General features: G+C 37.4%; 1 protein-coding gene across 1 annotated transcript; it reads left to right on the top strand.

Annotated features, from left to right (window-relative positions):
* The first annotated feature begins 857 nt into the window (after positions 1-857).
* On the top strand, positions 858-10554 carry olfm1a (olfactomedin 1a). Its single transcript, XM_046841178.1, is given in 7 exon segments — positions 858-1283; positions 2586-2735; positions 2952-3107; positions 4436-4655; positions 7185-7291; positions 8928-9264; positions 9267-10554. Coding segments are annotated over 7 exon segments (1449 nt in total). The 5' UTR covers positions 858-1133; the 3' UTR covers positions 9596-10554.
* The last annotated feature ends 5237 nt before the right edge of the window (positions 10555-15791 follow it).

Genomic DNA, 15791 nt, shown 5'->3' on the forward strand with positions numbered 1-15791 from the left:
GGATGGAGATATTGTGGGGACATCTCCTCAGAGACCCTACGAAAGCAATGCTACCAATTTTAACTAAAAACTATTGAATGTCAGAATATCACTTAGAGTTTATTACACGGTTATGTCCTTTGGTCCATTTGATGCTTTATTTTATTTGATTTTATTTGATTTAATTTAATCGAGAGGATTGATTACCTGACGTAAACTTGGTTATATCTGTTCCAAAATTTATCATCTACTGAGAAAAAAAAAGGAAAGTAGGCTGACCAATATGACCATGTAATAATCAAATACACTTACATCCCTGGTGTTGTATGTGCAAATGATGCTGAAACACCAATCAGCAGAGGTCACTAGTTTAAAAGGATAAACGCACACTGCCCCCTATTGGCTAATTTCTGTCTTGATTTGTAACTCTGGAGAATTATCAGCTGAAAAATTAATGTTCACCAGTGTTTAGAGACAGAATATAGAAAAATAAATGCAATCAATGCAACGCAAACTAATATTCTTACAGTTTTATTGCTGTTTAATCTCCCAGTATTTTTGTAAAATCATGAATCTGATGCAGGATCCATTACATGAGAATGCAGAATAAAACAGATCTGCATAGAAATAAAAAAATAATAATTTCCGAATACTAAATACAGTTGACTAAATGAATTAATATTCATTCATTCATTATCATTTGATCAAAACCAAGGATCTGCGTTCAAAGAAATCGGAATTGGATATTGGATGTTAAAACTATGTACAACGCATGGAAAAATACATGTATAGTACATAAGGAGAGGCTCATGAATATTTAATAAGCTGCGCGGTGGGCGTGGTCAGCGCACCAATGAGAAGCTCCGCTGAGTCTCCGCAGTTCTGGTTATTCGCACAGAGAAAGCGAGCCGAGAGGACGAGCATCAGCATCAGCAAAGCCGAGCATCGAGCATCGAGCGTCAGCACAACACCACAGCTTTTAGTGGGAACAACAAGGGAGAGAGAAAAGAAAAGAGAAATGTCCGAAGTGGTTCTGTCCCCAGGCGGGGCTCAAATGCACTACCAAAGTTTGATGGGCAACCCCGGGTTGCAGATTTGTGCCGCGCCGGAGTGCGTAGAATGAAGGATTGGAGGGAGAAAGAAGGCGCGCAAAGATGTCGTTGCCCTTGTTGAAGATCGGCGTTGTGCTCAGCACCATGGCCATGATCACCAACTGGATGTCGCAGACTCTGCCCTCGCTCGTGGGCCTGAACTCCACCAGGCTGATGGCGGCTCCGCCTGCGGGAGCGGACCGTAGCATGGCTGTGAGTTACCGAGCTTTGCATCACATCTGAGCGCTTTACTCTAATGAGTAAATGTGCAGAAGGTAGAAGTAATTGCACATATTCCCTGGCCGGGGTGTATTCCTGCATGGATGAAATCTGTCATTTTATTTCTGTAATAGAATGATTTTTTTGGAATGGATCAGACTTTTCAAGTTTTAACTAAAAAGTTTTTTTAAATCTGAAGAACAATTACTTAATTTATCACTTGGAGTAAATGTCACCATTAAAAAATATATAATAAGACATGTCACACCAATGAACCATTTAGAGATTTTTTAGTATCCCTTGCTATTGGATTTGCATATTATGCAAATGCAAAAATGAAATTAAAATCCTAACTGTGTGTTTTAAGCATGTAAGTGCACCTATAAGGAATTAAATAATCAAGAACAGACATGTTCAACATGTGAACTGTTATGAATACGATCTTATAATGCAATCCTGCCTTAAAAATATATAATTGGGTTTCTTAAAAAATAAGAAGAAAGAATAAATAATAAAGAAGCAATAAAAAAAAAACATATATACGTATATAGTGACAAAACGTATCACTAATTACATTGCGATCATAATTGCTTTTTTTTCTTATGTCAGTAAGTGACAGATTGAAGGGCGGAGAACGACTTAAAGGTGTCTGTCTACTGCATTATTCTACTGAAAGACAGAATGAATATGCTTTTTAAAAGAATATATATATATATATCATTAAGTAAACCAGTATTAATTGAAATTTTTTAAATCTGCTTTCTATTTTTCTATTGTCATTTCTATTGTCTTTTTCTAATTATGGATGTAGAGGACATTTCCAAAATATACAGGTTTCGCATGAAGACAAAGCGATTTTTTTTTAGATAATGAAAATCTTTTGGAAGAAAAAGTGATTGTGAATTAACAGACCATATGTGAAAACCCTTGAACCCGGGAGCTGTGAGCTGTATGTGTGTAAGAGCCGTTCATTTGAACATGGAGCTCTCTAGGGGGTAAAAGTGTTCAGCTTGTGTGAATGAATCATCAGTTGCACATGGCACAAGACCAGCGTGATGACATAAGTGAAACGTCTTGCTGTTTTCCAAGCAGGAGCACAGATTAATGCGGAAACAAAGAAAAACGTGCATATAGTTAGGATTCGTGGTGAACCAGCTATACATGGAGAATGCCCAGTTCCTGTGTCCTCTTCTTAAAAAAAGTAAAATTAGGCTCAGATCCTGTGGTTTGACTCTGGAGTATTTCTCACTGACCTCGTTTGTCTGTGTGTGTCTCTTTGTTGTCTGCTATGGCCAGGTGCTGCCTGCGAACCCGGAGGAGTCGTGGCAGGTGTACAGCTCAGCACAGGACAGTGAGGGCAGGTGTGTGTGCACCGTGGTGGCTCCTCAGCAGACCATGTGCTCGCGGGACGCCAGGACCAAGCAGCTGAGACAGCTCCTTGAAAAAGTAACCTTTACATTTGTAATCAGTATAGCACACCCAGAGCGCAAGCACATCTTGCACAAATGTATCTGAAACGACCTTCTGGTCCTTTCTTATTATGTAATGCACTGAATATTTTGATAAGAAGCACAGACTTGGCAGTGCTCTCAGAATGCAAAAAGCTCCCCTGGTGTTCACGTTCAGTGGTATTTTTTCTGTCTATTACTATCGTCCCACTAGGTACAGAACATGACCCAGTCAATCCAGACTTTGGATGAGAGGACACAGAAAGACCTGCAGTACGTTCATCGAATGGAGGTGCAACTGCGTGGCCTGGAGACTAAATTCAAGCAGGTGGAGGAGAACCACAAGCAAAATATTGCCAAGCAATACAAGGTATGGCAAGAGAATGTGTTTCACCCATCCATTGTTTCAGGTTTATTGATTCCATTTTTAGCTTGACAGCTGTCTGCATTTTAACAGCCTTTGATATTTCCCTGCTTTAATTTGCTTCATTGCTACATAAACTTTGATTAATGTGCTTAAGATTAATTAGTTTGTGTTGGAGGGGGGGGCATAAATGAAGCAGAGACAGAAAATGTTGAGCTTCACCAGTTTCCTGGAGCACGAATTAAAAACCTAGCCCAAATAATTAATCTGCATGAAAGGCCTGCTCATTTGTGTTCCAATCTTATGATCTTCAAACCTTTTAACATGCTGTCTAGTTCTGCATGTACAAAGCATGCACACATTTGGCATCTACAGAATGTATTTATTTAAGTGCAGCGTGAATTATGGAAGAAATAAGCACTTCTTCTTAGAAGTCCTCTGTGTCCTCCATAGTGCCTTATGAATCTTTAATGAGACTTTAATCCTCTTTAAATATTAGTGTTATTTATAGCTTCGTTGGCTGTTTGATGTAGCAATTATTTTAATTAATTACCACAGTCATTATCACAATTATTTGCACAGTTGCACAGCAGTTCCTGTTGTGCCGGCTTGCATGCTGCATCTTTCACCCATTTTTTTTTTTTATGTTAATGTGTCGTCTTGTGAATGTGCCTGTATGTCTGGGTATAGTGTATGTGTGTGTTGTTGTTGTTTATGTTTCAGATAGGCTAGCAAGTTAGCTATTCAACAGTTTCTTATTTTCTTGCTTGCAGGGCTAAAATTATGAATTATGAATATCAAAGCTGCAGAGACTGAAGAGCAAGTTCAATCCCATTGTAATCCTGAGCTGGTCTACTGAACCTTTGCACCGTTTAGTTTATTTGAAGCCAATAAGCACTTTTAAAGCTCCATGTTGCGCTCTTTCTGTGCATGCCATTGTAGAAGCATTCCATTACTAGATATTAATTTCTGTTATGGTGAATTTCTTCCGTGTCTTTCCTCATTCAGGTTTGTTAATGCACATTTTGTTACCAGGGGAAAACTAAATAACAAGTAAACAATGTTGTATGTGATGCAAAGCATGTAATCACTTAAGACATTGCATTTTAAACATTGAAAAATAAAGGAGTTTTGCCAATTGTTCTTTGTGTACTGAGGAGTTGTTTTATGATTCCATTGTTTTATGATTTTATGATGTCCAATTCCACATCTGTGTTAGGCACACATTGCACTCAGGCTAGGTTAGACAGAGAGGGCATGTTAGGGCCAGACAGGTGTTTGGACAGGACGGTTGCACACATGCCTACTGAACCAAGCCTATTTTAACCTTACAGGCCATAAAAGCGAAAATGGAGGAACTTAGGCCAATGATACCAGTGTTGGAGGAATACAAGGCCGATGCAAAATTGGTATTGCAGTTTAAAGAGGAGGTCAAGAATCTGACGTCAGTGCTAAGCGAGCTGCAGGAGGAGATCGGAGCCTTTGACTACGAGGAGCTCCACAACAGGGTGTCAAATCTTGAGGAGAGGCTTCGTGCATGCATGCAAAAATTAGGTAGGCTGAGTTTGAGCACTAACATCAACACCCTCTTGCTAAACTTACATTGGTCAGATCTATAATCGGTCTGGGCTCACAGTAGTCAGATATATTTGCACAAATAGATATAACTGGGCTTTTAAGCACCAGATGACCAAACACGCACAATTCATCATGCATGTACAGAGCACATGACAAGCAGGATATTTGCTGAATCTTAACATGGTTAGGATGGATTATAAGACTAACTAGCCAAATACACAAAGGTAAGTTTAAATGCTTTTTGGACAGAATAGAAAACAGAATGAATCTATAGTAAGCAAATACAAACATTTTTAGTAAAATTGATAGCTTTTGTATGATCATTTCAGTTCTCTTCAGTGTATTACCTGTCGTCTGGGTATAATTCGATTTTAAGATACATATCTATTAAGATACATATAATAAATATCTATATCTATTACATCTAAAAAAAGATTTGACACAAGTGTACAGAAAATGAAAAGATTTCTTTCATGATGCAGTAATACAGTTGTCATCCTCAATTTCAGACAGTCTGTGGCCTGACCTTGAGTGATGGATCTCTTTTTTTCACACCTAGCATGAACTGATGAGCATCAATCTACCATAATGAATAAATCAAGGACTTCGAGCTATATAACCTTAGCGCAGTTGGGGGGAGGACAGATCCTCCATTTCAGCAAACAGCTCTGGGAATATGGGATTCATTTCAAAGCAAATAGGACATTTTCACAGAAGTACAAAGGGGGAAAAAATGTCATACTAAATAAATAAAGGACTTCTGGACACATAACCTTAATATAGTTAAGGTAGGATGGATCCGAAAATGCAGTTCTCCACTTAACACAAATTGTTTTGGGAATACACGATTCATCTCAAAACGAAATAGGCATTTTTCCACAAAATTACAAAGGGGGGAAAAGAATGGAATTGTAAAAAAAATTCCCCTGTGAAACAGGGTGGTTAATTATAATTTGGGTTGTTTATCTTAACTGAAACTACACAATTATTTCTTGCAAAAGATGCAATTTATCCTTTTTTTTTAAATTAGTTTAGAGCTGGCACCATGCTAGGATTTGACTGCCATGTAAAACAGAGAGTGGGCTGCAGGGTTCTGTCTTCTTCTGGGTCAAAAGCTACATCAAGCATGAAATATAAACGTCTTTAAATAGAGGCAGGATTTAAAGAGTCACAGATTATTGCTCTTGGTATACTACCATCCTGTCTGTAGAAACTGGTCATGGTTCTTTGTACTAAAAGCGGTTCATTGTTGGCTGTTCTTTTAAAACTAAAGCCAAACGAATAATTTTGATGTCTGTCTCTTTCTCTAACTCATTTATGTATGAGCAATATTATATAAACCAAAGCTATATGCACTAATTGGCTTGCAAGAGATGACTAATTATATGAAATATGTAGACATTAATGGTAGGAAAAATGCCCCTCCCCCTCAAGCATACTCAGAAGCTTCTTTGAATTATGGTATCTGGCCTATACTACACAGTATATAGATGAGTGTTTTTTTTTTAAATACTTAGCATAATTATTCACGCTATCAAAGTACATGAGCTCAATCTTGTTTACGGCACATTACAGAATAAATACAACATGCACACTGATCATGAGCTGTATCTTTTGACGTTTTAATAGGTTGTATTTAGTTTGATGCATTTTGAAATCTTTGTTTAAAAAAATGGTCATAATTCTGTTTTGTACCTCATAAGCCTATTCGCCAAGATTTGCCCATCACATGCTGTCCAGTGATTGCCCATCTGTGGCAAATATCAAACAAATACATTTTAAACATTCATTTCCATAGAGGTTGCTTGAAAATGGGTCATGTCATGTTACCAAATCCTGCATAGATTATGGGATTACATTGCTCAAATATCAGATCGCTGGTGTGCATTGTGCAGTGCATTGTGTTACAGTATTTCACACACTACAATTTGTTGAATTTAGCATATTTCCAGTGATGTAAAATGATACTATTTTTCATGGTAAATTTCATTCCACACATAAATACAGCAAAAAATTCATAACCTGTTTGATGAATATTTATATATCCATATACTATTTATATGAAAAAAATACAGACATAAAAAAATCACTGGCCTGAATTGGTGGAAATCCAAGTTTATTTGAGCCAAGCTATACATATAAAGTTTCACTGATGAGCATAAAAATGCAGCACAGGGGAAGTAGTAGATGAGCTAAAAATGGAGGTTTGGTAAGAAAATGCATTGTCTGGTGCTCCCTAAGGATGTCATATGAGGAGAGAGAGAAATAATGACAAGTGGAGTTTATTTTCAGCCATGGAAGGATGGCTGAAACCACTAGTGAAACAAAGAATGTGATCCTGACACTAGCTTAAGGGTGTTCCATTGTCTGTGTGTGTGTGTTTGAGAAAGACAGAGATGGTTAAGAAGACAGGGAGAGGGATGGGGAGATAATATTCCACATTTATGTCTAGCACTAAATGGTGTCACTCATCTAATCTGCAGCAATTTTATTTATTATTTGCAGCATGCGGAAAACTAACAGGAATAAGTGACCCTGTCACTATTAAGACATCCGGATCAAGATACGGATCATGGATGACTGATCCCCTTGCCCCTGATGGTGACACAAGGGTAAGCAAAAAAAAAAAAAAAAAAATGCTGTGTAAATGTTTTAAAGGAACAAATAAGAGCAAATAATAAATCATAAGGTGAATTGCATTAACATTGAACACTGTGCCTTCGACTTACATCTGCCCTTGCATGACTCTGCAGTTTCAGATCTAAATGCATTTTTTTTGTGCACCTTATCAGCATTCTTGTTTGTCAAAACACTGTGTGTTCTGCTATTGTACCAAGGCTTATTTAGATGCAAATGTTGTGTATCAATCTCCAAAGATATCATTAACTTGACGGCTGAATCATTCCCAAAGCCCAATAAATGAGCGCCCGTGTCGGTGCTTCTTATAGACTGCAGTGTTATATTATACTTTTTTCCAATATGTTTATATATCAGGACTAGTCTTTCCTAGGCTGTTATATTTACCTGGGCCTGTTTTTTTCCAAACTTTTTGTAATTTACAGAACATGGACGTCTCGTAGCACTTTGTTAAATATCAATAGGGTGCTTGAGAACTAATCTAAGACCTTTTCCCATATTAATGCATAACTTCAAAGCAAATAGCCTGAGGTGAGCCTGTTGGAATATTAATTTCTGAGAGAGAAAAAGCTAATAAAAAAAGTACCTGTTTTATGTGAGGAATGAAAAGTCTGAATGTTGCCCTTTGACTTAAAAGCCACAATCTTTTTTAACAAAGGTTATCTCAATCAAGGGTTAATTATCATGTAAGGATGCTAATTTAGGATTGTGGAAATTAGTTAATATTTCAGTTTATAGATCCTCAAACTCTTTCAGTTACCACTTTATCTTGATCAGGTGTAGATCTGAAACCCGATCCCAGGAAAAAGGGTGCTCGTTAGCATTGATTGTATATTAGGTATATTGCTTATTGAATTGCATACATTTCTCACTAAACATACATCACTTTCAAATTACCAGCTTGATGACTAATATCCAGTTCCATTAAATGAACAGAGGACTCGTGCCAATGGAATTTTAGATATCGACAAACGTTTGGCCGTATAGTGTGCATCTTTTGTATTGCAGCCCAGTGTAAGTGGCAAGAGCAATGCAAGAGTGAATTTACATTTCTATGTGCTCTTTATATGATCTAAACATACTGTTCATTGTACATACTTACAATAGCAATAGTGAGTAGATAGGGATTTAACCCTATTTGCTCCAGGGACGCTGTACCATACCTTGTGTTCTGACCCCAGCTTCCTGACAAGCTGAGATATGCGAAAACCTTGCAAAATATGGAAGCTCTGGGTAACTGAACATAAAGTCAAGGGTTCAAGCCCCGGTATCGCCAAGCTGACACTCTTGGACCCTTGTACAAGGCCCTTAACCCTCTGTGCTCTAGGGGTGCTGTATCATGACTGACCCTACACTCTCACCCCAGCTTCCTAAGATTGCTGGGAAAAGAATCTCTGTGTGTGCTATAATGTACGTGACAAGTTTTGTTTGAGTTGTGTTCCTTGTTTTGATTTATTTGGTTGTAGCCTGGCTCAATGTTAAAAATAATTGGTTGTCATATCTAATATTTCAGTTACAGTGTAATATGAGGACAGCTTGTATTATTTGGGTTTAAAAGTCTCTCTCTGTATTGTTATTCATTGATGAACATGCTGTTCTTGCATCTTCTAGGTGTATTACATGGACGGGTACCATAACAACCGCTTTGTACGTGAGTACCCGTCTATGGCAGAATTCATGAACTCCGATAACTTCACCTCTCATCGGCTCCCTCACCCTTGGTCTGGCACGGGCCAGGTAGTCTACAATGGCTCCATTTACTTCAACAAGTTCCAAAGCCACACTATTATTAAGTTTGACATCAAGACATCGGTGATCAGTAAATCTAGCCAGCTGGATTATGCTGGCTTCAACAACCGCTACCACTACTCATGGGGCGGCCATTCTGATATTGATCTGATGGTGGATGAAGGAGGACTTTGGGCCGTGTACGCCACCAATCAGAATGCAGGAACATTGTAATCAGCAAGCTGAACCCAGTTACATTGCAGGTCATCAAGAGCTGGACCACTAACCACCCAAAAAGGAGTGCCGGGGAGGCTTTTATGATCTGTGGAACTCTTTATGTTACAAATGGCTACTCTGGAGGAACAAAGGTCTATTATGCCTTCCACACCAACTCCTCGACCTATGAGTACATCGACATCCCTTTCCAAAACAAGTATTCGCACATCTCTATGTTGGACTACAACCCAAAGGACAGAGCACTATATGCGTGGAACAATGGACACCAGGTGCTGTACAATGTAACTTTGTACCACCTTATCCGCTCTGAATAGACCCTGTCCGGGTGACCTTCTCCAGCCACGTGAGATGTAGACCTGAAAAAGTGCTGAAGTAAAGTAGAAAAATAACCAGTGTTTGTTCAATAAAAGAAGACGTCAAAATATATTCAAAGTAATATTAGGCAATGATATAAACAGCTGCCAAAAGGTTATGCCTTTCTTTTTTAATATTTGGACACTGAGGTCACACTTTCTTTGATTGCATTCAGAATTTTGTATCACAGAGTACTTGTACAGCTTTGTCTATAAATAAGAAATACAGCATCCTATTGGCAGAGTGAGAGCGAGGTGGGGGAGAGTATGTTGAAGAAAGGAAGACGTTACTGTTTATTTACACTATCATAGCCTTTGTATCAAAAGCAATCGATAACCTTTCAACACCAACTAAAGATAGGGAGGCACTGACTGTTGGAGGAACCCTATTAAAAAAGAAAAAAGAAAAAACTATTGTTGTGATTGTATGTACTGTTCTAATTTTTTCAAGTTTTGCATGGACATTTGATAGCCCTGAGGTTCACATGGATAAATGTATTTCTTAGTAATATGGCACATGTATCTGAAAAGGAGAGTAGATTAGCAATGAGTTTTTACTTTATTTGCTGTGTTTTATTTGTCTACTTTTCATTAACATTAATCGTGCATCTGAAATTTTTTGTCCATAGAAATACATTTTTGGGGGATTTTTTTTGGTAGTTTGGAATGTAATAAAAAGGAACTTATCAAAACAATATCTATGTCAGCAAAATTAATAAAATGTATTACAATAGAATGTATCAAAAATGTATTTATGAGATAGCAGTCTATACTTTGATTGTATTTCGAAAAACTGACTTTCACATATCAACTGTCTTCGTAGTTTAGAAGAGATTGATGGTGGCATCTAAAACTGTTGCGCTTGCATATGTGTTGTATCTGCAATGTGATTGATATCAATAAAAACGGTCTTTATTTTACATCTGCCTTGTCGTGTGCGTTGGAATAAAAATCATAGCCATGTCTCAAATTTGGGGAGGAAAACCTTTGTCAAGATCTCAATCTAATTTGAAACGAAGCCTAGAATCCCAGGGGATGTATGGATTAACCTGAAAGGTCTGATGGAAAAATGACTAACCTGAATTAATTCTTCTAGCAGCTGTGCCAGATTGTGATGACCTCATCTGTTAGACCAAGGGGAAACAGCTGATCAGGAAACAGACCCAGGCTGTGCCGTGTAAGACAAAGTGGCTCATTAGCCATGTGCAGTACCCTAAAGGCGAAATAAAATTGAATTGTCGAGGCTTCCAGTGCTACAGCAAAGAGAGCATCAATATTTTACCAGTGACAAGCAGTAGCAGCCTCTAAAAGCATACCGCTTTCTTGGCTGCAAACTTGAAATATAAATGGGTTTTTCTCTTATGTTTTTAACAAAACAATCATCAGCAAAAGTGCAGCTTCAGCAGAGTTCTGAGGTCTTTGGATATTACCCGCCTTCTACAGTTATTACATAGCATTTTGACATCTAGAGAAAACAGAGATTTAAAACAGGAAAGATTTTAGTCTTAAATCATTCTTCTGAATATCATTCATTCTTGTTTTCTTTGTATCAGGCGTGATGAGTAAAAAAGTTCCTCAGAGTTCGTTCCATTATCTCAGTGAAGGATATGTACAACCGTAATTAAACACTTAAACACAAAGTGTTGGTCTTTTCTGTAATCTCTATACAGCATGGTTTTGATTTCAATATGAGGTGGGTCTTAACCTCAGCCTACATGCAGAATTTCAATCGTGAGTGGATTTTGACTCTTTATCTTGGGAGTGACCTTTCTGTGATAGTTTTCATTCCCACTCAATGAATGAAATAAAACAGGATTTGAATGACATCCACACTGCATTCTCTATACTACAATAGTAGGTTAGGATGTAATAACTAAATCAGTTTCTTTTTTATTGTTTTTTATTTTATTTTTTTTTGCATTTTTGCAAATTGTAACCAATTTAAAGCATTCTACTACAAAATCAGTATGCAAATAAACATGAGGGAGCACTGTAATAATGGTGTTGATTTCTGCATGCTGGTTTAAAACCGGTTATTTTATTGCTGTATGTGGGTTCAAACTTGCTGTAGAACAGATATTGGTACTAACTGGCCAGTCAATGTTCAATTAACTAGAGACCAAAAAGAGAAAATAAATTTGGCTTTTCCCCCCTAATAAATTTGCAATAATTTATTATAGATATTTATTATTTACTTATCCCACCTTAGCAACCACTTTATGCTGGTCATGGCCATGGATTTATGAGAGAATACACCCTCAATCTCAAGGCAACATTCATATACTCATTTACAGCTAGGGAGCTAATCAGAGTAACTAGTCTACCTACTAGTTTGTTTGGGAGGTTGGAAGAAAAACAGAGAACCCAGGAGACACCCAAGTAAACACAAGGAGAACATGCCAGCTCAAACAGTTAGCAAACTGAGCTCAGAATTGAACCAGGGACCCTGGAGCACTTTGGCAGGGATGATACTGGCAATGAATTCATTGGTCAATATATACAATCAATATGTGTTCGAGTCTTCTCAACCATGTTTGTCTTGGTAGTTGCTGATGTCTCAAATGTGCATTGACTATTTTAACAACTTTAAACAGGGGTAGCCAATGATTTAATTTGTTTTTATTTTTTACTTCCATTTACAGCACCAGTACCACAGAGACTGAGGTTTTTCCTCTGAGCAGATTTTTTAATGTCAGCTGCCAGAATGTCAGGAGAATTAACAAATATTGCATGTGTGTGGGATAAACTTTACATACCCCTTCTTTGAAAATAATACAAAGAAAGTAAGCATTATTAGCCTTGATAAATCTGACAAAAACCTAGTCCAGTACAATCTGTTAAGTATTTTGTGCTTATGGCTGAGCTATACAAAAAGACATATGTACAAACAATAAGTGGCCACCCACGCTAGGTGATGAAAGCTCTATGCACTCGCTTAGCAAATCATACATGCAGTTTGTAACACTGAAAGAGTTTGCAACAGCAGATACATTGGTTCATCTGCTCCATAATCACTGTTTAATAGTGCAGATGCTGTCCAGACCACAAAACTGGAGCCATTTGTCATTATTTTCCCCAGAGGCTAAATTAATTACTGTGGAAAAATGCTTAGGGATTACATAATGAGACCTTTTATTCGTCCACTCTCTGACCTTTTTAAATGAAAACAACAGGACCGATATTTAATATGAGTAATCTGTGAAAAGTCCAGTCAAGCTGAAAAATTTCTTATGTTCTAGCAAGCTTACCAGGCAGAAAAACACAGCTGCTCACATATCTGTTGTTCAGCACTGTATGTCGAAAAAGATGGGTTATTTCAGAAAAAAAAAAAAGAACGGTTGTACGCCAGCAAATGATGGATGCAGGAACGAGGTGCGCAACTGTAAAGTCATCAGAAATGAAGACAGTCGCTGGTGGTCCCTGTAGGCATCCTAAATGTGCATTTATCTTTTAGACTTGAATAGCATGTAATGTCTTCCTCAGATGCTTCATTCCAAACCGCTCCCTCTCTGAATCCTCATGCTGTATTCCCTCATGGCTGGATTTGCTTTCAACTGCTGCTTTAATTGTGTTTTCATCTGATATTTTAGCCTTCTCATGTGTTTGCTTCTAAAGCTTACAAAGGCAGTTATGCTGCATGTTTTCATGCGCTCTCATTAATTAATAATCAAGTTATCAGATGCAATTAATTTTTATGTTGCAATTTTTTCTTAATAGTAATCACTCTGAGGCACATTTTATGCTTCAGTAAACATTGCCTTCTATATTGACCTTGTTTTAGATATTAATCAGATACAACTTTTGAACCGAGCATTCTTCTTAAAGAATATAATATTCGCTTACTGTTCCAATCATCATCCTTCTAGTGCATAATGACTTTACACTCCAGGTGTTTCAAACCACACTAAGTACATTTTCGTGTCTGACACTTACACCTGAGGTAAAAATTCACTCACTTCTAATAAATATATGAGGTTTAAATCTCATTTCTGCCACCATTGACAGATCTGCCGGTTTTAAGATAGAAACCATTGCCAGAGCATTTGTAACATTTTTGTAAAATACCATTTCGATGCAATATTTCAAAGCAAATATTAATGCAAAAAGAAAGCCCATTGTAAAGAAATGGGTAATGGGTTGAATACATGATATTGCATCTCATGTCTGTATAAATGCTGATGCAATTAGAGAAACTGAGAGCCAGTGTAAATACATTATGGTTTTTATTGCTTATCTCACCTTATACTTACCATCCCCCATTTCTCTTCTGACCTACGATGTGTGCACATACCTCTGCAGCAGCCCCAGAGCAACACCTCGCCTATGACTGATAATGGCTTTCAGTAAGCTGAGCATCTGCTCTATGCTATTTTTACTCCTTATTTCCTGTTCAGCTCTGTATTGAGGGGGAAGTGCTGAGGGCAACACACCTTACAAAAACACTCACAAATACAAAAAGCTCCTGGAGGATGTCAGGATTAATACTGGTGGAAACATTTAAACATGTCCTTACTGAATAGCCTGGAAAATGTTTAAAAATGCTAGTCACTGTAATTTATAATTTTTTATTTTAATGCTATGGTTTAATACAAGGAGTGTCAATATCAGCTTTCAGATCCTCCGGACTGGCCCCAGGTTTGAATAAATTTCCTGAATGTGTGTACATGGTGCCCTTTGATGGACTAAATTGCCATTCAGGGTATATTTCAGCTTCAATCCCATTGTTCTTTTGAATTAGCTCAATTAAATAGGGTTATTTTGTATGCTCTAGAGTTATAATTTCCCTTTACTGGAACTAAATGGCCTTGAAAAATATTCCTTCATGACAGTGTACCTCTGCACAAAACAAGGGCTATAAACATTTGGTTTTCCAAGGCTGGTGTCTGCCAAGACCTCCTTGACCAAAATCGGTGCCTGTTCTCACTAACGCTCTTGTGGTGGAATTACCCAATTCCCACAGCCGCACCCCATGACTCAATGAAAAGACTTCCCAAAAGAGTAGAGGTTATTATAAGATAAAAAATTTGATTATATTTAAAATTGGATGTTCACCAAGCACATATAGGTTTGACGGTCAAAGTTTAACCCCCTTTTCTCCAGAGGTGCTGACCATGTGTGATATGTGATGGAAAAAATAGATTTACTTTGCTTTAATGTGACAAGTGACAAAGTCGTTCTTCTTAATTTGGACATATAGTTTTTATTTTGGACATGTCAGTATGTTGATGTAATTTTACTTGTTACCCCAATGTAAATGTTTCTTTTTTAGTTCATTAACATCAGCTTCAATGTTAAGTTTAGCTTTAATATCTAAATACACTAGTTTATCAGAATCATTCAGATTCTGATAAATGATGATATACTGTTGCCTGCTTATAATACTGCTAGACTGACATGGCTAGTGCACTCTAAAACCCTGTCAGCTTTTTATCATGAAAGCGCTTTCTGTTTTATTCTGTTTCAGTGTCAACTGCAGCTGAATCGAATCAGCTGAAGCTTTCTTTCATCTAATATTCATTGATGAATGTTTATCTCCTAAGTCTCTGCTTGATCAAAACCCACATTAGACCAAACAGACAAAGCCAACTGCTGTCCTATTATCCTGGTTAAAAGTGCAAAACGTAATCCAGTGAAAAACTAAAACCGTGCAAATCAAATGAGTAATGATGAATGTTTCTCATTTATATGCTGCATGTCTGTGCAGTGTGGGATGTTCTACTTTCACAAAGATCCCACTCATCCATTTATTAACACCAGAATCCCAGGCTCGTGGTCTTCTCACGTTTTTTTTTTTTTTTTTGCTGAGCCTATTTCAGGAATGGGAATGAAGACATTACTTAGTCACAAGCAAATTAATTTTAAAGACTTTAAAGCCATTACAAGTCAGGCTTCAAGAGCACAGTCAACAAAAGTAGAACAAAAGAACTGACAGTGAAAAGAGTCTTATTCCACTGGCAATTGGACTTTTACTCAGATGTACAAATCACAAGCACTACAGGAATAAAGATAACGAGGTCCCTTGAATTGAATGCAAATTTGCTAAGATGACTACGTCTCAACAAGTTTCCAAGACCTGAAACAAGGCTGTTCATAATTGCACTGTTACTATGTAACTCCTGTTTATGCTTTTGGTGCCCATATAACTGCAGTACATCAT

This window comes from Silurus meridionalis, chromosome 27 (genome assembly GCF_014805685.1).
Source record: "Silurus meridionalis isolate SWU-2019-XX chromosome 27, ASM1480568v1, whole genome shotgun sequence".
NCBI classification, from domain to species: Eukaryota; Metazoa; Chordata; class Actinopteri; order Siluriformes; family Siluridae; genus Silurus; species Silurus meridionalis.